This window comes from Helianthus annuus, chromosome 3 (genome assembly GCF_002127325.2).
Source record: "Helianthus annuus cultivar XRQ/B chromosome 3, HanXRQr2.0-SUNRISE, whole genome shotgun sequence".
NCBI lineage: Eukaryota > Viridiplantae > Streptophyta > Magnoliopsida > Asterales > Asteraceae > Helianthus > Helianthus annuus.
In genome coordinates this window covers 40,548,974-40,571,809 of record NC_035435.2, presented here as the reverse complement: position 1 = coordinate 40,571,809, position 22,836 = coordinate 40,548,974, and the positions used below count along the sequence as shown (strand labels likewise).

At 33.6% G+C, this 22,836-nt stretch overlaps 1 protein-coding gene and 1 long non-coding RNA gene across 3 annotated transcripts; one reads left to right on the top strand and one right to left on the bottom strand.

Annotated features, from left to right (window-relative positions):
• The first annotated feature begins 209 nt into the window (after positions 1-209).
• LOC118490586 lies at positions 210-634 on the top strand. Its single transcript, XR_004889434.1, has 2 exons — positions 210-270; positions 346-634. It is a non-coding gene; the product is annotated as an uncharacterized LOC118490586 (long non-coding RNA).
• Positions 635-11,594: 10,960 nt separating this feature from the next.
• LOC110929183 (secoisolariciresinol dehydrogenase) lies at positions 11,595-13,224 on the bottom strand. Of its 2 annotated transcripts, XM_022172310.2 has the most exons (3): positions 13,081-13,211; positions 12,798-12,995; positions 11,595-12,473 (listed from the first exon to the last, which is right to left on the bottom strand). In XM_022172310.2, the coding sequence occupies exons 1-3, from the start codon at positions 13,128-13,130 to the stop codon at positions 11,690-11,692; spliced, it is 1,032 nt and encodes a 343-aa protein (XP_022028002.1). In that variant the 5' UTR covers positions 13,131-13,211; the 3' UTR covers positions 11,595-11,689. The 2 variants fall into 2 exon arrangements, with proteins under 2 accessions (XP_022028002.1, XP_022028003.1); XM_022172311.2 differs by lacking the exon at positions 12,798-12,995 and having other exon boundaries at positions 13,081-13,224.
• Positions 13,225-22,836: the final 9,612 nt, after the last annotated feature.

Here is a 22,836-nt window from a genome sequence, read left to right as displayed (position 1 = left end):
GCATTTTAGGGGGAACATGGGTGCTTCTCTCCACAGGGCATACAAAACACAGGTTATTGGCGGCAACCCGCCATATTTAACATATAAAAAAACTTTATATGTTAAATTTGGCGGGCTTCCGCCAACAACCTGTGTCTTGTATGCCCTGTGGAGAGAAGCACCCATCTTCCCCCTAAAAAACATAGAAAACATTTGCTTGAGTTGTTGGACCGAGCGAACCTTGCATAATGCGTCAAGGGAAACTATTGGTCGAGCGAGACATTTGTTCAGGTATCCTTATTTCATGATAAAATGATTATGAATAGCTGTGCATAAACTAATCGCAAGTTTGTTTGGTATATGCAGGGTAATAGGGAACAGCAGTGTTCAGCACTGTGTCATTCTTGCTTGGTGCCATCACCTCAGTTGTCTCTGGCTTACCATCCGTGTACTTTACTAAAATTTGATCGGTGCAGTGAGCATGCGAGCGCAACAAGTGCAGCCGCAGCGGCGCGGTGAGGGCAGCCGCAACGAGCGCAGCGGCATGGCTAATAAAAAAATAAAAAAACTGCCACCTCTAAGTAGATATGTATCAGAATGTACAAATTCATATTTATTGTTTTGTTTATGCGTTTAATCGTTTGATTAACGACTCGATTGATTTGTTTGTAACCATTTGTCTGTAAACGAACTTATTTATCTTACTTTAATTTTTGTATTAAGCATCATCTATCGCGCCTTTGCTGACTGACTTTTATAGATCACTACTTTAGGGAGAATGAACAATTATCCAAATATGGAGATACTAAATCTGCTCGAGGTATGATGCTGGTTGAACTTAAGAAACTAATTGAAGGAAATCCTTTATTTTGTGACAAATTTCAGTTCCAAACCTTAGGAATTCAAGATTAAGGACTCTTACAAACCTAAGACTGTTTGGGAAATTTTTGACTATGTTTTGTACATCTTACAATATAGTAGTTAATGTTAGTTATTTGTGAATTTGTATCACAATTTGAACCAACAAAAGCCTAGGTAGTCCGTCTATTTCAGGTAATATAACTAGAATCAAACAATTTTCTTTGTTTTCTCCTGAGTCGCACAATAACCACCAAACGCCATCACGAAACCACCAATCGCCGCAAATCGCTGATTCTCGCCGCTGAAGAAGGCCTCAACCGACCATCACATTCTGCTACACTACCACCATCGTCGTCACAAGCCACATTGGAAACTACATCCCCGTAGATAGCCCTAAACTCACCAACTTAAGTGATACCACTCCCGCCGCATCGCGCGGGTAAGTGACTAGTATATATATATATATATATATATATATATATATATATATATATATATATATATATATATTAGTGAACACTAGTGTATCTTGCGAACTGAGTGAACTAATCCTGGCCATACACGTTTGTCATCAATGGCCAGGATTTGATGATGAAATACACTTGTGTATTTTACGATTTGATGATGAAATCCTAGCCATACATGTGTGTAAATCAATGGCCAGGATTTATTCACTTAGTTCGCAAATAAACTAGCGTTCACTCTAGAAGCTCACCCTATATATATATATATATATATATATATATATATATATATATATATATATATTATGTGAAAGCACATAATTTGAAACTGCTAATAAATTGGAAAAAAAATAAAACTAAGTTAAAAATCTTATAATCCAATAATCTAAAAGTATGGAAAAAAATAAAATACCAAAATTCATCTAATATAAATAAAAGACTACAATTAATGTCATATGACAATTTTTCCTTCAACCTCACAATTGTACTTTTATTTTTAAATAAAAATAACTTTTATCCTTATTATTATTATTATAATTATTATTATAATTATTATTATTATTATTATTATTATTATTATTATTATCCATATATCTCATAATTTTAATTTTAATTTTAATTTTAATATTATTTAACTAATCTAATACTAGTAAATGATTCCAATTAATGTCACGTGTCATTTTCTCTTTTAATTTTTTATTAATATTATTAATATCTCTTAAATTAATATCTAATATCTAATAAATTTTATATTTTGGTAATTTTTGTTATTGCAAATTCGGATATGTGAATTTAATGAGCAAAGACTTAACATTAAGTTTATTATTTTATAAAACTGATTATCTAGTGATATTATCGTAAACATGAATTAATATTTAGAATTTGAAAATAAAAAGCTTATTTATTTCTAATCTACTATTTACCAAATAATATATTATATTATGGTTTTTTATTCTTGTACATTCGGATATGTGGATTTAAATGAGAAAAGACTTACCTTAAGATTTTTATTTTATAAAACTGATTATTTAATGATATTTTAGTAAACATGAATTAATATTTACAATTTGGAAAAAAAAAACTTATTCATTTACCATCTTATGTATCAATAATGAATGTATGTAAGAATATTTTACTATTCCTTTCTAAATATTTTGATTGGGTGATGAACTTTGTAGGTCAATGGCGGATGCCATGAGACATCCGATATTTTTTTAATTTTGTTATGTATATGTATAAGTTTTAATGCTATATATACAAGCCTCTATTTCATATAAACATTTATGTTTTCTTCACTTAAACTACTACTAAAAGTAGAAATCATCATCATCATACTCAGTATATCCGACCAATAGTAAATCTAAGGTACGTTCTGAGGAGGGTAAGATGTAGACAGTCTTACCTATACCTCGTAGGAATAGAGAGGCTGTTTCCAATGAGACCCTCTGGCTCGATAGTAGTTTTGCATCAAGTCTTGGATATAAGGCACATAGCACTTAGCAATTGAGACAAACGTCGATTAGTGCATCTACCCCCTTGTCTTTTAGCTATCAACGCCACCACATGATGCATGATTAAGCATCCCCCTCTTTTAAAGTTATTTTCACGAAATTGGTAAAATAACGTTAAAAATGTTGTTCTCAATTAATTTTGTTGCTGACTTTTTATGATTTCGTACATGCGTGCTTTTTCAACAAAATGTTTTTCACAATTAATTTTCTTGGTGACTTTTTATCCATTATTCAATAAAATGTTATTCTCAATAGATTTTCTTGATATGTTTTTATCCATTACTAATTCAGTGTTCTTTGTGAACTAGGTTCGATTCCCACTCTTCCCGTTATTTTTGTGGCATCCAGAAGGGCGAATATGGGTGGCGCCGGCTCGTCTTAGAAGGGAGGCGAGGTTTTACCGATTGTTCCACTGTCATGCCTTCGGGCAGGTGGAGGTAGGGTTTCCACGCATCTGGGAAAGCCAAGGGGATACCTTAGCTATAGCGCACTATGTCACGATGGTTGGTACGTCGTTCCTTGCCGTTCAAAGTGCGAGCTTTTTTAATAAAAACTTCAAAGCGAATAAATATCTTTTCAGAAGAAAAAAAGTGTTACTAAGTCGCTGACATATAGACGCACTTTTTCTCATCCAGAAATGTCCAAAATGGGTGTAACGAGTTGGGTTTAGGTTATCATTGAATAATCATTATTTAACTATTATTGTTGTGTGTGTGTGTGTATATATAATGTAAAAACACTAAATTTAAAACTGCTAATAAATTAGAAAAAAATAAAACTATGTTGAAAATCTAATAATCCAATAATCTAAAAGTACGAAAAAAAAATAAAATACCAAAATTCATCTAATATTAATAAAAGACTACAATCAATGCCATATGATAATTTCTCCTTCAACTTTACAATTGTACTTTTATTTTTAAATAAAAATATTATTTATCGTTATTAATATTTTTATTATTTTCTGTAGATCTCTTTATTCGAATTTTAATATTATTTGTCTAGTCTAGTACTAGTAAATGATTTCAATTAATGTCACATGTCATTTTCTCCTTTAATTTTTTAATAAATATTATTAATATCTCTTGAATTAATATCTAATGAATTTTATATTATGGTATCTTTTTGTGATTGCAAATTCGGATATGTGAATTTAAATGATTAAAGACTTAACATTAAGTTTATTATTTTCTAAAACTGATTATTTAGTGATATTATCGTAAACATGAATTAATATTTACAATTTGAAAATAAAAAGCTTATTTATTTCTAATATAATATTTACCAAATAATGTATTATGTTGTGGTTTTTTATTATTGTAAATTCGATTATGTGGATTTAAATGTGCAAACACTTACATTAAGGTTATTATTTTATAAAACTGATTATTTAATGATATTTTACTAAATATGAATTAAAATTTACAATTTGGACAAAAAAACTTATTCATTTACCATGTATCAATAATGAATGAATGTGAGAATGTTTTACTATTCCTTTCTAAATATTTTGATTGGGTGATGAACTTTGCAGGTCAATAGTGGATGCCATGAGACGTCCACTATTTTTTCTAGTTTTGTTATCTATATGTATAAGTATTAAAGCAATATATATAAGCCTCTATTTCATATAAACAAACATTGATGTTTTCTTCACTTAAACTACTACTAAAAGTAGAAATCATCAACATCAAACTCAGTATATCCGACAAATAGTAAAGCTAAGGTGGGATCTGAGGAGGGTAAGATGTAGGCTGTCTTATCTCTACCACGTAGGAATAGAGAGGTTGCTTCCAGTGAGACCCCCGACTCGATAGTAGTTTTGCATCAAGGCTTGGAGATAAGGCACATAGCACTCAATTGAGACAAACTTCGATTAGTGCATGATTCACCATCCTCCTCTTTTAACGTTATTTCACGAAATTCGTAAAAAAAAACGTTAAAAATGTCGTTCTCAATTAATTTTCTTGCTGACTTTTTATGAAGTACTAATTCCGTACATGCGTGCTTTTTCAATAAAATGTTTTCACAATTAATTTTCTTGATGACTTTTATCCATTATTCAATAAAATGTTTTTCTCAATTGATTTTCTTGATGTCTTTTATCCGTTAATAATTCAGTTCTCCTTATGAACCAAGTTCGACTCCCAATCTTGCCATTATATTCTGCGACATCGAGCTGAAGGGCAAATACGGGTGGCGCCGGCTTGTCTTGGATTGAAGGCGAGTTTTACCAATTATTCCACTATCGTGACTTCGGGCAGGTGGCGGTCGGGTTTCTGTGCATCTGAGAGAGCCAAGGGGCTACCTTGGCCACAACGCCCGGCGTCACGATGGTTGGCACGTCGTTCTTTGCCGTTCAAAGTGCGAGCTTTTTCAATAAAAACTTCCAACCGAATAAATATCTTCTCAAAAGAAATTTGTGAGATCACTTGTGTGGTGCTTGATTGACAAAAAAAGTGTTACTATGTGGCTGACATATAGACGCACTTTTCTCATCCAGAAATGTCCAAAACAGGTGTAACGAGAGGGGTTTGGTTCGTGATTGAGTAATCATTATTTAATTTTTATTATTATGTGTGTGTATATATATACATATATATATTATTTAAAAGCACTTAATTTAAAACTGCTAATAAATTGGAAAAAAAAAAAAACTAAGTTGAAAATCTAATAATCCAATAATCTAAAAGCATGGAAAAATAATAAAATATCAAAATTCATCTAATATTAATAAAAGACTATAATTAATGCCATATGACAATTTCTCCTTCAACCTCACAGTTGTACTTTTATTTTTAATCAAAAATATTTTTTATCCTTATTACTATTATTATTATTATCTATAAATCTCTTTATTTTAATTTTAATATTATTTATCTAATCTAATACTAGTAAATGATTCCAATTAATGCCACATGTCATTTTCTCTTTTAGTTTTTTAATAATATTATTAATATCTCTTGAATTAATATGTAATATCTAATAAATTTTATATTATGGTATTTTTTGTGATTGCAAATTCGGATATGTGAATTTAAATGAAGAAAGACTTAACATTAAGTTTATTATTTTATAAAACTGATTATTTAGTGATACTATCATAAACATGAATTAATATTTACAATTTGAAAATAAAAAGCTTATTTATTTCTAATCTATTATTTACCAAATAATGTATTATATTATGGTATTTTATTATTGTAAATTCAGATATGTGGATTTAAATGAGCAAAGACTTACATTAAGGTTATTATTTTATAAAACTGTCAGATATTTTTGTAAACGTGAATTATTATTTACAATTTGGGAAAAAAAACTTATTCATTTACCATCTTATGTATCAATAATGAATGAATGTGAGAATGTTTTACTATTCCTTTTTAAATATCTTGATTGGGTGATGAACTTTGTAGGTGAATGATGGATGCCATGAGACATCCACTATTTTCTTAGGTTTGTTATCTATATGTTTAAAGATATATATACAAGCCTCTATTTCATATAAACATTTATGTTTTCTTCCCTTAAACTATTACTAAAAGTAGAAATCATCATCAACATACTTAGTATATCTGACCAATAGTAAAGTTAAGGTAGGATCTGAGTAGAGTAAGATGTAGACAGTCTTACCTCTACCCCGTAGGAATAGAGAGGCTGCTTCCAGTGAGACCTCCCAGCTCGATAGTAGTTTTGCATCGAGCCTTGGAGATAAGGCACATAGCATTCAGCAATTCAGACAAACGTCGATCAATGCATGTACTCCCTTGTCTTTCGGCTAACAACGCCACCTCATGATGCATGATTAACCATCCCCCTCTTTTAACTTTATTTTCACGAAATTCGTAAAATAACGTTAAAATTAGTGCTCATTCGCTTTTGCCCCCTCGAACGTCCACACATATATACATTATATGAGCATACCACAAGTGGGGCGTACTAAAAATAGAAATATCCCATTAAAATATTAGTATAATTACCAAATAACCATTGTGGTTTACTATTAGTATCAGTAAAGTTTATACTTTATAATTTTTTTTACTATTATTATATAATCCAATCCCAATTGAGTTGTGAGTTAACACGCCTCAACGCACGTGCATGATTCAACGTTTTTACCTCTATTTTTTGTTGGATTTAACGGTGCCGCTGCAATGCGCTTCACTTTTTTTACAAAAGATTTCGAATATAATTGTCAACATCTTTGCTATAACACGTGGAAATTCTTTTTGCATTTTACTTTTTGTATAAATTTTGTGATTGAACCTTCTTACGTCTATTTTTTGTTCGGTTTAGCAGTCACGCTGCAATACACGAGCCCTAAATACTAGTGTACCAAATAAAATAACCTTCAGTGTCCTAATTAAGATTAGAGAAAACCTTTCATATATCTTATGTTGGTTGAATATGATATTCTTTCAAATATATATAAGTAAAAGCAAGAAAGATAAACTAAACAAATATTTTACATTTTGTTTGATGATGGTTCTTTTTAAGGCCAACAAATCAATCACGAGCATTTTTGGGGTATTTACTGGACAAGCAGAGTACTCCGAGAGTAACCCAAGTTGTCCACCATCAATTTCGGGGAAGACCCAGTAACCCACCAGCCTGTAGGCCTGACGGTAAATTACCAGAAAAACTTGTTTGGCTCAAGGATCGAACCCACATTAAATTAATAATAATAATAATAATAATAATAATAATAAAACTTTTAATAATTTGCATAATGCATGTACCCTCTTGTCTTTCGGCTATCAACGCCACCACAGGATGCATGATTAACCATCCCCCTCTTTTAACAATATTTCATGCAATTCGTAAAAAAATGTTAAAAATATCGTTCTCAATTATTTTTCTTGTTGACTTTTTATGCATTACTAATTCCGTACATGCGTGCTTTTTTAATAAAATGTTTTTCACAATTAATTTCTTGGTGACTTTTTATCCATTATTCAATAAAATGTTTTTCTCAATAGATTATCTTGATGTCCTTTAATCCATTAATAATTCAGTGTTCCTTGTGAAAAAGGTTCGATTCTCAATCTCCCCGTTATTTGTTATTTTCTGTGGCATCCAACTCAAGGGCGAATACAGATGGCGCCGGCTGGTCTTGGATGGAAGGCGAGGTTTTACCTATTATTCCATTGTCGTGCCTTCGGGCAGGTGGAGGTCGGGTTTCTGTGCATCTGGGAGAGCCAAGGGGCTACCTTGGCCACAACGCCCGGTGTCACGATGGTTGGCACGTCGTTTCTTGCCGTTCAAAGTGCGAGCCTTTTCAATTAAAACTTTAAACCGAATAAATATCTTTTCAAAAGAAATTTGTGAGATCACTTGTGTGGTGCTTGATTGACAAAAAAAGTGTTACTATGTGGCTCACATATAGACACATTTTTTCTCATCCAGAAATCTCCAAAATGGGCGTAACGAGAAGGGAATGATTCGTGATTGAGTAATCATTATTAATTATTATTATTTTGTGTGTGTGTCGCTCTCTCTCTCTCTCTATATATATATATATATATATATATATATATATAGGATTAGGTTTAAGAGTGAACATTAGTGTATCTTGCGAACTGAGTGAACTAATCCTGGCCATACATGTATGTAAATCAATGGCCAGAATTTGATGATGAAATTCACTTGTGTATTTTACGATTTGATGATGAAATCCTAGACATACATGTGTGTAAATCAATGGCCAGGATTTGTTCACTTAGATACACTGGTGTTCACTCTAGAACCCCACCCTATATATATATATATATATATATATATATTATGTGAAAGCACATAATTTGAAACTGCTAATAAATTGGAAAAAAAAAATAAAACTAAGTTAAAAATCTAATAATCCAATAATCAAAAAGTATGGAAAAAAATAAAATACCAAAATTCATCTAATATAAATAAAAGACTACAATTAATGCCATATGACAATTTTCCCTTCAACCTCACAATTGTACTTTTATTTTTAAATAAAAATATTTTTTATCCTTATTATTATAATTATTATTATTATTATTATCCATATATCTCATAATTTTAATTTTAAATTAATATTATTTAACTAATCTAATACTAGTAAATGATTCCAATTAATGTCACGTGTCATTTTCTCTTTTAATTTTTTATTAATATTATTAATATCTCTTGAATTAATATCTAATATCTAATAAATTTTATATTTTGGTAATTTTTTATTGCAAATTCGGATATGAGAATTTAATGAGCAAAGACTTAACATCAATTTATTATTTTATAAAACTGATTATTTAGTGATATTATCGAAAACATGAATTAATATTTAGAATTTGAAAATAAAAAGCTTATTTATTTCTAATCTACTATTTACCAAATAATGTTTTATTTTATGGTTTTTTATTATTGTAAATTCGGATATGTGGATTTAAATGGGTAAAGACTTACATTAAGATTTTTCTTTTATAAAACTGATTATTTAATGATATGTTAGTAAACATGAATTAATATTTACAATTTGGAAAACAAAAACTTATTCATTTACTATCTTATGTATCAATAATGAATGTATGTAAGAATATTTTACTATTCCTTTCTAAATATTTTGATTGGGTGTTGAACTTTGTAGGTCAATGGCGGATGCCATGAAACATCCGATATTTTTTTAGTTTTGTTATGTAGATGTATAAGTTTTAATGCTATATATACAAGCCTCTGTTTTATATAAACATTTATGTTTTCTTCACTTAAACTATTACTAAAAGTAGAAATCATCATCATCATACTCAGTATATCCATATCTGACCAATAGTAAATCTAAGGTACGTTCTGAGGAGGGTAAGATGTAGACAGTTTTACCATCACGAGCACTCTTGGGTAGGGGTGTTCTTTTTAACCGATAACCGAAAACCGAACTCGACCCGAAGTGACCCGACCCGCAGAACTAGCTTAACCGATTAACCCGAACCCGAGAAACGGCTAAACCCGAACCCGATATAGTTAATTGGTTCAGTTATTGGATAATACTTTCACCACTGAAAAACCCGAATAACCCTACCCGAATAACCCAATAACCGAATAACTAACCCGATGAACACCCCTAGTCTACATGTTATGCTACATCACTTAGTATTTTATTATTTATTCCCATATCATTTTGAAATTTTCTGTTACACGGGTAATAAGTATATAAAATTACACTATACAATCGCGTTAAATGATGATGGAACACTTGTAGATATGTTCTCTCTACACAAATCATTTTCCCTGTTCTTTTTATTTCGATTTTAATTAATAAAATAATAGTTATTTTGCGCATAGTTTTCATTCAATAATTCATCGTTGATAGTGGCAGCCAGCCACTCGTTTTCTGATATGAATCATGGTCTTTTTAATGGGTAAATCTTTTAATAAGAATAATAACAAAGTGATGAAACACTATGTATACAACAAATGAGGTTTAATGTTATCTGAAGTATCAATGCAATGTGTGTTAAACTATGGTTCGATCTAGAACTTATTGAAGAACATGAATCATGATTTAAGCCTTAAGGACAACCTTGTTTTCGTTCTTCTATTTGGGTGATAAAGTTAACCGATAACCATTAAACCCGACCCGATAAACCCGAACCCGATTAACGGTTAAACCCGAACCCGATATAGTTAATTGGGTTGGTTATCGGATAATATATTTTCATCACTGAAACCCGAAGAACCCGACCCGAATAACCGATAACCGAAGAACTAACTCGATGAACACCCCTACTCTTGGGGTATTCACTGGACAAGCGGAGTACTTCGAAAGTAAACCGAGTTGTCCACCATCAATTTCGGGGAAGACCCAGTAACCCACCAGCTTGTAGGCACGACGGTAAATTACCAGTAAAACTTGTTTGGCTCAAGGATCGAACCCACGTTAAATTAATAATAATAATAATAATAATAATAGTAATTATAATAATAATAATAATAATAATAATAATAATAATAATAATAATTATTATAATAATAATAATAATAATAATAATAATAAGAATAATAATAATAATAATAATAATAATAATAATAATAATAATAATAATAATAATAATAATAATAATAATAATAATAATAATAGTATGGAAAATAACAAAAGTAGTCAATGACCAAACCCTCTTTCAAAAATGGCCACATTCGACGTCTTTGAAGAGACTTTTCACGGTTATAGACTTTCCAACTTGTTATTTTTGGTCCTTATACATTCTAACTAATCTTAATACAATACAAACTATACTATATACTAATTACAATTCGACCCATACCTTTTCTTTTGAACCTGATCAACAAGACTTAGATAATTAAAGTCCAACGTACTCTTTTGGGTTTACCTACTCTATTCTAAGTGACCTTCGGTATTGAATTTGGCTTTAGTGACGTTATTGGTATGTCACTAATAGATTCAAGTACACTGTACACGTCTAAACCAATGTTAGCATGGAAAAAACTACATTGTTAGAATGGTATAATGTTCACATTACTTAAAACAGAATTGCAACATTATTTATGCCATTATTTCCGTCAAAGTAAACATAAATTGGGATAAACACACCTGCCTCTGAGTGATTTTTATGAAATGTGCTTTATATCCGTCTACTAAATTAGTCATATCATCTCTCTATTTTTCGATGAAGAGAGTGATAATTACAGAAAGAAATAACTTACAAAACACCAATATCAAGCTCTACATGGAACTTGAACTGCATACTAATATATTTATTCAAGACTCTAAAAAGAAAAACGTGCGCCATAGATCAAGTTTGATAACAAAAATATGACTTTATTCATAAAAATTTGTCTTGGTGCCATTAATACATTAAAAGAAATCCAAAGGGAGTTATCATAAGCAAATTATTAAGATGATTTAGCTGGTGCAAACAAGCCAAACCCAGGATTTATTGTGGTAAACCCCCCATCAACTGCTAAGTTATGGCCACTTATATACTTGGACTCATCACTTCCAAAGAATAGAATGGCTTGTGCTACATCTTCTTCCTTGAGAGCTACTCCCTTGATGTTTGAATATATGTTTGCAAATATATCTGGATATAAGCCAGTTATCTCTTCTGGGACCGACGGTGGGATAAGATATGGTGATACACAATTGACACGAATTCCATGTTTGCCAAGCTCTGCGGCCACATTCTTGGTGAGTCCAAAAATTGCATGTTTGGTACTCGTATACGCGTGTGGGGAAACACCGCCGATAGCAGAAGACACACTCCCAATCGAGATAATGCTACCACAAGCGGCTGGAATCATGGCACGAGCAGCGTGCTTCATTCCAAGGAACACGCCTGCTAGATTCACGTTTACAACACGATCAAAATCAGCTTTGTCGTTGTCAAGAATGCTGAGTTTCGCTTGACCTAGAATAGCGGCATTGTTGATCATAATATCTAGTTTACCATACTTTGTTGTGGCAAAGTTTACAACATTTTCTACATCAGCCTCAACAGTTACATCACAGTGGACATAAGATGCATTTTCAAGGCCTATTTCTTCACAAACAGATTGACCCAAATCATCTTGGATATCGGCAATAATAACTTTCGCCCCATGTTTAGCGAATAGTTTTGCAGTTGACGCGCCTATTCCTTGAGCCGCGCCTGTTATAATTGCTACCTTACCTGCCAATCTATTTAACACAACCATAAGATTGCTTTCAACATCATCTAAGAAAACAAACAAGCACATAAATGTACCAAGTAAGATCCCACTCTTACCAAGATATTGGTATGTTCAGGGATACTTCTTGCAAATCATGAATGTTTGCAAATCTATGAATTTTATATTTTATATACTTTTAATAAATTTTTGACCATGAAAATAATTTGCTTAAAACAAACAAAAAATTGGGAACTACTTTTATATTTTATATACTTTTAATAAATTTTTGACCATGAAAATAATTTGCTTAAAACAAACAAAAAATTGGGAACTACAAGATTCCTTTTTTTACCTTGGTGTAGTCCCAGATTCTAAATCTAGATCTTTTCCGGTTGAATTTGAAATTGGTCCAGGGTTATTCACATGATTTCTTATATATGACTTCCTACTACTTAGAACATCCTGGTCCCCGCTTTTGATATGAAATCTGACCGAACGCGATCTATGGCGTTCGGTCCCACTGGCAAAACACGCTAGTTTACATCCCAATCTAGCAACCAAAACATATACATGCTTAGAACATCTTTTAATCCTATCAGCTACTCTATGCATAATTTGAGTATAAAGTTTTGTACCTTGGTGCAGTTGCAGCTTCAGAAGTAGGAACTACATTCATGCTTGCCATGGAATTTGAATGGATGCAAATTCCGAAAGTTTATGTTTTTGTTGGAACACGTTTCTGGTTTTGTGAATTTAGCGAGCATAGCTCCCTTTTATACTTGTGGAAGTAGAGAAGAAAACCTCAAATTCGATACTCTTTTTTATTATTATTATTTTAAAAAAGGTGTTCCATTATTAAGGTATTCAAAAGTGGCGTACTTTGAAAAATAAATCGAGCCGCCAATTATATTAAATCTTTTGCGGACAACAATATATACATACTGTTCATAATAGTTTTTTATTTTATATTATTTCTTTAAGTTTTGTTTTTATATGTGGTTTTCTTTTAAGTTTTATTCTAAATATATGGTTTCTTAAGCTTTATATATATATTAAAATATTTATGTTATGTGCACAAACTAATATTTAGTACGTGTGTTCTCTGACGGTATCATTAAACCAAAAAAAAGTAGACGTAAAAATGTTAAATCACGAATAGGCGTTCTAACATGTTAATTACTAAAAATAGAGCAAAACGTAAAACATATAAAAATATAACTAAGTCGCTTTAGGACTTGTGAGTTGTGACGGGACCGTTAAACCACAAAAAATAGAAGTAAAAACGTTAAACCACACACACGTGCTGCAGCGTGTTAACTCTCAAAATTTAGACTAAAATGTTAAGCACTGTCGTAAAAAATAATAAGTAAGTCGGAACAAAGATACCCAACGTATAAAAGGAAATAAATAAACAAGAAAAACTTTAGCTCAAGTAATAATATATGGTTTAACAAAAGTTAAAATAAACTATACATGTTATATTGTATTAGGGGAAGAAAGTTAAAGTCATTATTAAGTAAGTCGGAACTAAAAAGAAAACCCAAATAAGTCATCTTTCTCCTCATCTTCTTTTGAAGACAAAGGTAATTTAACTAGTGTGTTGTGGACTCGCATAGATGCAATCATTCTCCATTAACGGATATACGGAACTATCTCGAACGACATGTTTATTGTTGGGGATGCTTGGAAAGCTCTCGTTAATATCTTTCACGATAACACAACTCTGGGTGGTATAGATGTAAGATAAATTCAATGAAACACGTTTAGACATGTTCCCTAATGTTACTACTTATTGTCACGAGTTTAAATTTCTGGTCGATCAATTGGCTCTTGTTATGAATCCAATTCCCAATTAGAGGCTCATCTTGCAACACATCACTGGTCTTTAGGAACAATACGAAGGCATCCCCATGCTCCTACCATATATTGTGACTCTCCCAGATTTCTACGAGGCAACAAAATTATCATTGATTTACATGTTTCGGTCGCTACATCACCAGGTCAACTCAAAAGCATAGGGACTACTTGACCCATGGATGGGGTTGCAAAGGCACTAAGGGGACGAGATGCAGACGTGGCCATAGTACCGATGGTTGTGGTCCTGGAGGCCAGTAGCCTTATTCTTCAGGATATCAGCCTGATCTAGTTCGTGGCCATTCAAGAATTCTTCTTAGTGGACGGCCCACAACACTAGTCCACAGACATGGGCTCGTATTAGTTTTACAACCGGGCTAGGACAACATTTTTCTTGTGTGTCTGCGCAATCTAATAGGCCACAACAATTGAGTTTACAAAAAAACATAACAAATATCATTAGGCTTCCCATCCTTGTCAAGACCTACGCTAGAAATTTTACCTATTAGTCCTAATGAAAATCAACAACATGCAAGAGTTCTTGGGACATATTAATCAGCAAATCCATCATCCTATGCAAGCTCGGAAGTTAGATACACTCCCACTGACATCGAACAGGCGATTCATACCATGTCTTTGAAATCTCCCGACAACAATTGGTAGATGGACATAGGGGCGACGTCTCATAAGCTAACTACAAAGGGACGCTCTCGTTTTATATATATAATAGTTCTTTAAATCATATTGTTATTGGTAATGATTTCCAAATTCCCATTCATGGCACGGGCCGCATCACTTTACAAAACCCTCTTCCACCTCTTAAACTAAACAACAACTTTTATTTAATTTTTTTTATGATTTCATCGTTTAACGACTCGCAATCGAATTTAATTTGAATTTTATCAATTTGGTTTTCATGTGAATGATTACTAGATTCGGATCCTTACATACTCTGTAACAACATCATACCTCTTTATGTATTCACCACTTCATCCTTTCCATATGTTTTTTTCTCCTTTTACCTTTGATGCACTTTTTTAAGACCATTGGCACAACCGCTTGTGACACCAAGTGTCGTCTATCTTACATTGTTTAAAGCAAAAAACTTGATAGAATGTGGGAACATTAATATGTTGTCTTTATGTTAGTCTTGTGTGTTTGGAAAACAAGTGAAATTACCTTTTATTGATTCTATGTCTAGCACTTCTTTACCTTTCAATATTATTCATAATGATTTCGGACCTCTCTAATTCTTAGCTTGAGAGGTTACCTTTATTATATTAGGTTTCTTAAGGATTATACATTCTATTTATGGACCTACCTCAATTCAAGCAAATATCAAGTATTCTATGTTTTTACACAATTCCAAGCCTTACCTTCAACCCAATTTGAATGAAAGATAAAATGCTTTCAATGCGATAACAGGATCGAATATTCAAACAATTATTTCTATAAATTTTGCCACCAAAATGGCATGGTCTTTCTTTCAGCATGCCCCCAAACTTCCCCTTAAAATGGGAAAGTCGTAAGAAAAATATGGTAGTTAATAACATTGTCCATACCCTTTTAGCACACTCTTTTATTCCCACTTCTTTTTGGCACAACGTTGTGATGGCTGAATGAGAAATAAGGCACTTTGGTCCAAATGAATCTAGGGTATCCATAGCGAATCTTTTAATAGTTTGGATAATATGGCAAAGAAATCATTGGCGAGAAGATGTAGTTTCATTGCTAAAGTAGATGGAGATATAACAAGTGGTATAAAGTCGATTTTCACTATGATAAGGAAGCTAGTTGTAGCAGAAACCAAAACTTTCTCCACGAAATTGCCCTGTTCGGTAACCAACCTCTTATAGACCTTTTTCCTATCCTCTTTGACCTAGAAAGCGCAAAATATTCTAGTTTCTCAGTGGGTTACAAAGGTTAATGAGATTATGATTGCTTTTACGTGGGATTGACCGAAGAAGATGTCTAACAACCTGATTCAAAATGATGTTATGAACCTTCAACTTGTATTGGAATCCAACAATTTCCAAATGGGCCAAATATTTAGGTTAGGACGGGTGATAATTTGGGGGTTTCACAGCTACTTCGTGCATGAAATGGATGTTGGATCGTCAAGATGTAGTCTCTGTCATAAAGAAGGCAAACAATTATAGTATAGGGGCTAGATGTGTAACATGGTGTTCTATATAAACATCTTTCTTGTGAAAACCCTAATTACAACTTTATAATCCAATACAAGCCTCCTTTGTTCTCTATACCTTTTGTCATGGTATCAGAGTAGTGTTTATGATTCTTGAACACTTTGCTCATCATCTATAATCTATTCCAGTAAATCCAAACTCAAACCCAAAAATTAAACTCCAAAAATCAGAATCAAACTCCAAAATCCAGATAAACTCCAAAGAATCCAGCGTATTTGGGCGTGCTTCGGTTGTTTAGTTGCTCGCCATTCTAAAATCCAACAGCAGGTTAGATTCAATGTTCGTGAACAATAAACAAAACTAGAAGTTCTTTTCTTGTGTTCGTCTTAAATCCAACAGCTCCGGTCGACGTGGTTTGTTGGTCAGTTTCATTACCGCCGCCTCCACGAAACCCTAGTCGTTGCTTGTTCAAGTTTTTTCATCCAGGTATCATTGTCGCCGCCTCCACGAAACCCTAGTTGTTGCCACTGCAACAACACAACCCAAGCCCTAGCTGTCGCATCTAAGCGGATTTGCATCAGTAGCGGATTTGTTATTAAGTGGCGCATCTGCTTCTGGGCGAACTTAAATCTTGAACGAGAGTTCAAGTTGCCCGGCGTATTTAATAAATACGCTGATAAGAGAACTTGTTTCTTGGCGAACTTAAATCTTGAACCAGAGTTCAAGTGGCCGACGTATTTCATAAATACGTTGATAAGAGAACATTTTTTAGCGTGGTTTTTCTGACGTATTTAATAAATCTTGAGTGGTTTTAGTTGCCCAACGTTTTTTGGGCGACCCTATTTTCTCCAGCGACTTTAAATCTTGAATACGAGTTCAAGTGTCCAGCGTATCTGATGAATACGTTGGTCAGCTGTTTTGTCCGTAATGGTATAGACAACGTATTCTACCAAAAAAATTGTTTGAAAATGGTCAATCACAGGAAGTATGAGTTGTTGAAACACTATCCGTCAACAAGTGAGGAAGCCTATTTAACAACACAGAAAAGTAGTGATCAAGTCAGTCCTTGGATCTTTGATTATGGAGCCACGGATACGATGGCAAACGAACCATTGGATTTCGTCTCTACAAAGAAACCAAACAGAACCCACATCAAAACTGCAAATGGAGAAAATGCTTTAGTAAAGGGAGGAGGAACTGTCTAAATATCTCCCAATCTGAGACTGTCGAATTGTTTATATGTTCCTTCATTAAGACACGAATTGTTATCAATAAGTCATGTTACAAAGGAACTCAATTGCACAGTCCTAATGCATCCTCATTTTTGTATCTTACAGGACATCAGAAATGGAAATATAATTAGGCGTGGAACTGAACAACAGGGCTTATACTATGTGAATGAGGTGACTCAGTCAGGGACTGCGATGCTTGCTCACGGAACAAAGAGTAGAGAAGCATGGCTTTGGCATAGGAAGTTAGGGCATCCTTCCGCTGGATATCTACACCTTTTACTCCCCGAACTCTTCCCGTCAAACAGTACATTAGACTGTGAAACATGTGCCTTAGCCAAAAGCCATAAAAAACCATTTAAACCAAGTAACACTAGGGCCAGTGAACCTTTTTCCCTAATACATTCAGATGTTTGGGGTCCAGTTGAAACTAATGGAGGTCAAAATTTCCGTTTTTTTTTCTATTATTTGTTGATGACTGTACCCGGATGACATGGGTGTATTTTTTAAAACACAAATCTGAAGTCTTTGACAAATTTAGATTATTCTACACCATGGTCCAAACTCAAGTCAAAACCAACATTCAGATCTTACGATCTGATAATGGAGGGGAGTACGTTAATCACTCCATGAAAAAATTATTCAAGAGAGGGGAATGATTCACCAAACCACTTGCCCAAAACACCCAGAGAAGAATGGTGTAGTTGAGCGGAAAAATGGCATTCTGGTAGAAATGGCCAGAGCCCTTATGCTTGAATCCAAAGTCCCTAAATCTTTTTGGCCCGAAGCTATAAACACAGTTGTGTATCTCCTTAACCGTTTACCAACCAAAGCCCTTGACCTAAAAACTCCCCTAGATACCTTATCCACATTCACCAAACTACCTCCACCTCTTACCTTACCACCTCAAGTCTTTGGGTGTACAGCTTTTCCCCATATACCCAAAACCGAACGATCCAAACTTAACCCATGTGCTGAGAAATGTGTCTTTGTTGGTTATGGGGTGAATCAGAAAGGATACCGATGTTATAACCCATAACGACGTCGTGTGATTACCACTGTCCACTGCGGCTTTCTTGAAACAAAATATTACTATCAGTCCCATCTCAGTGGTCAGGGGGAGATTGAGCATGAGGACTCACTCAGTTGGTTGAAGTGGAGTCCATCCACAAGCAAAGACGAGTCATCTCATACATCCACACATACTAAGCCTGTCGAGGGTCTCACCCAAGAATCATCAAGACTGGTGTTCGAGGTAAGTGACTCTCCAAACCTTGAAACTGTGCCCGAATCTGAGCTAGTTATCACTAACAATCATGAAAGTCCCAAAACAATGGAACATGTGGAGACTGCTGAGCAGACCAACGTGTGACAACCGTCACTTTTCCGTACATTCCGTACACTAAATGAACAGTGATATGTGCTTTAATGAACGTACATGATCTAGTTTACAAGACAAATAAGTTTCCGAATTCCATGCAAGTGAATTCATGCACAAATTATACTACAAAATATTGCTTATTGCATAAGCGAGAGCGTTGCGTCATAAATTAGTAAACTCACCGGTAAGACACACTGTGTCAACAAAACTGCAGAAAGCAGTCATACATTAGAATTAGGGCCTAGGTGTAGGTCCAACGTCAAAAATACATTAAAAACCCAAGAATACATGCGAGGGTTTACGTATATATCGCCCGGAAGCTAAAATACGCACTAAAAAGCACCCGAAACGCACTTTAAGTGCAGAATTTTATTAAATTCAGCACAATTCAGCTTTTAACAACATAAATATTGTGCAGAAATGTCGTTTTATCATCCAGAATGTTTCCCCAAGCAACGGGAATCGAAAATATTACCAAAAGGTACTTAATGACACTTTAAATGCTTATTAAGCGCTTAAACGGATCAGTATCCGACCAAACAACCGGACTTTACACGGAACATAAAAATATTGTCATTGACATTATTTTTCTTGTTCTGAGCCAGTCAGGGTCCCCGAACACCCTAACACCCGTTACACAACGCAACACACTAGAAGTTGGTTTAAACATCTAACTTAACTAACTAAATCTTAATCATTAGTTGGAATTTACACGTTACCCCCTCCCATTACATGTGGACGGCCCAAGGTAGTGGCCCCACCAAAATCTCTATGAGATTTCATCAAATCTCAAATATTTTGTTTAGATTGTATTAGATTCTACTAGATCTTTTGTAAGAGAATATGCTAGTAATATGCCATTACAAGATATGAAGTGGTTAAAAGTTACAACAAGACCCCTCCCATATCCTAACAAAATCGGCCCACATGTACAAACATAAGATTATGTAATCTACCCAAGATACATTTGGATATTACTTGGATTTAGTTTGATTTTATTTAGATATGATGTGATATCGTGGATATTGGAAGATTTACTAGACATTGGAAATTTACACCCAACCCCCCTCCCCATGACCGAATTCGGTCCATATGGACCCACAAATCACCTTCACCATACTCTCATATCTTGTGTAGATTATTTCCCATTTGTTTATTGGATAGTTTACTTGAAGATCTTGACAAAATATGTGAAGTACTCTTTAAAAGACATGGCACAAGATCACAACCATCATTCCTCATATCTTCACTTCAAGATTTACACTCTCCCATCTTCACTCTCTCTCTCATTTTCGGTCATCCCAAACCGCCACACTCACCACCACTTAGCATCATCATCTTCATCAATATCAAGTTCATTCAAAGCTTTGAAGGTGATCCATGGAGGTTACAAGTTGAAGGACCACTCTCATTTTCTTTTATCCACCACTTTTACGCTTTGAAACTCCCCTAGCGTTGTGCTAGTAGTAAGTGTTTTAAACCTTCATCTTGTTCTTGTCTTTGGTGGTTAATAGATGATAAGAATGATAAAAGATAAGAAACTTTAAAGATCTTGAACAAATGTTGAACATAATGTGTTAAAAGGTGAATAAAGAGAAGATTTATGTGTAAGACATGATTAATCTGAGTAATACAAACACTAATCTGCTGTAAATAATATATGTTATGATATAAATCGTTATTAGGACAAATGGTGATCGTATGTGTGCGTTTTAGTAACCTTTAAACTAAAAACAGCATGCTGAGTTGTATTTTCAGCCGACTTTAACTGGCTGTAACAGGACCATAACTCAACGAAAAATGTATTTTCTGAAGCCTAGATTTATGTATTATGAAATACGGTTCTAATGGCACCAGAATCATAATTTTTGGACTCCGTTTACTATTTTTAAAGCGCCTTTTCGTAATAGCAGCTAGAGCTGCATTTTTGCTGCTGAAAATAGACGATCTGTTTTCTGTCATAACTTGAGTTCTATATAGAGTTAGATCATGAAACTGGTACTGTAGATGGATACTAATGTCGTAGTAATTGTCCTACTGGAATTTCGTCAATCCGACTTACAATAAATTTTTAGTGAATTATTCCGTTGGCTGCAGTCAGAAAATAATGAATCTGATTGCAGTCAGGAAAATGATTTTTTATAAAATATTGGCAATGAACTGGACCCCGATATTTTTACACTATAAAATTTGGATCTTTTGAGATATTCTGTAAAAGTTTGGAAATTTTTGGAAGAAGTTAACTATTTTATTAAAATGCTCGAAAACAGTACAGTTTTGGATATTTAAGTTGAAATGACATAAGTTGTAATTTGCGTGCCTAAATGTCGAACATGTTATCTAAGGAAAAGTATATATATTTGTTGATTACTAGACTTTGTGCTAAATGTATGTGGTATGTATAATACGTGCTAGAATATTAGGACTTGCAAATACACATACAACATATTCAGAAAAAAATACATAATTCGGGTGCAAAGTGTAAAATACAAAATACTTATATTTATTTTTGAGAAAATAATATAAGTAAGGCACTTAGTTAAAAATATAACTTATTTTTAACACAAGAATACGCACACAAAAGATAGTGACTTGTACTTGTGCGACACAAGTCTAGTGACTAACGTTAATAAAACACGTTTAGATCACGACGCTAGCAAAGCAAATCCGGTGAAGTTTACGACGCAGGAACGCAAAGTTGTGAGTTCATGCTCCCCCTTTTCTTTAACTGTTTTTGGTTTTATAACTCTCGGGGGTGAAATACATGTTACAAATATTATAATTTTTACAAGTGGTAAAAATACAAGAAGCACTCTTGGTGAGAACGAGTACCGAGTGCAATACGAATCGAGAATACAAAAATACGAGAAGCACAATTGGTGAGAACGAGAACCGAGTATGATGTGCTTTAAGAAATGCCTAGAAAATACTAGATCATGTGAGCATAGACTTAATACTAAAAATGCCATAAAGTCTTGGTGAAAACTAGTACCAAGCCATTAAAAACATTCAGTAATTAGAGACGAGGGTTAGATCTAACGGGTACGGCCGAGCCCCACTCAAGGTCCTTATGTGACCTCTTGAGTGCTTCGGTGTCCCAGTCGAGGGAAATCGACACAGTCGAGGTTAATCGACACAGTCGAGGGTAATCGACACAGTCAAGGGAAATTGACACAGTCGAGGGTAATCGACACAGTTAAGGAGCCAACACTAATGCTCCATAAGTCCTCACATGCCTTTAAGGAGCCAACACTAATGCTCCATATGTCCTCACATGCCTTAATGTCTTTGTACAAACATTCAATTAGTACGTGGTGTACACAAGAAAACTTGATTTATGCATGAACACTTTATTTATACAAGATACATACAATGTTTTCATACAAGATATGCAAAACGCATGAACTCGCTCAACTTTATGTTGATGTTTTCCAAAATTACATGTATTTCAGGTGACAGGATGGATCTTGGGCGCAAGTGTCGTAACTAGAAGTAGACTACAAGCTTAGATGTCACCCACTTTTGTTGAATTGTAACCTAGATGAAGGTTGTGTTTAAAAACTTAAATAACAAGTGTTTGTAGTATTCAAAATTTTCTAAATGGATGAACATCATTTTAATCATGTATTCGTTTATTATGATCGAATGCAATGATAACAAGCTAGTCACACATCATACGCTTCCGCAAAAGTCAGGGTGTGACAGTTTGGTATCAGAGCTTCGATTGTAGTGAACTAGGATTCATTTTCGAGTCTAGACTACAATCACTAGAGTTCTCTC

Excerpts from the sequence above, each read along its gene's own strand:
- LOC110929183 (XM_022172310.2), bottom strand. The coding sequence starts at position 13,130 with ATGGCAAGCATGAATGTAGTTCCTACTTCTGAAGCTGCAACTGCACCA. Across the intron at positions 12,996-13,080 it reads GAAGCTGCAACTGCACCAAG|ATTGGGATGTAAACTAGCGT; the intron begins GTACAAAACTTT and ends TTTGGTTGCTAG. Across the intron at positions 12,474-12,797 it reads GAATCTGGGACTACACCAAG|ATTGGCAGGTAAGGTAGCAA; the intron begins GTAAAAAAAGGA and ends TGTGTTAAATAG.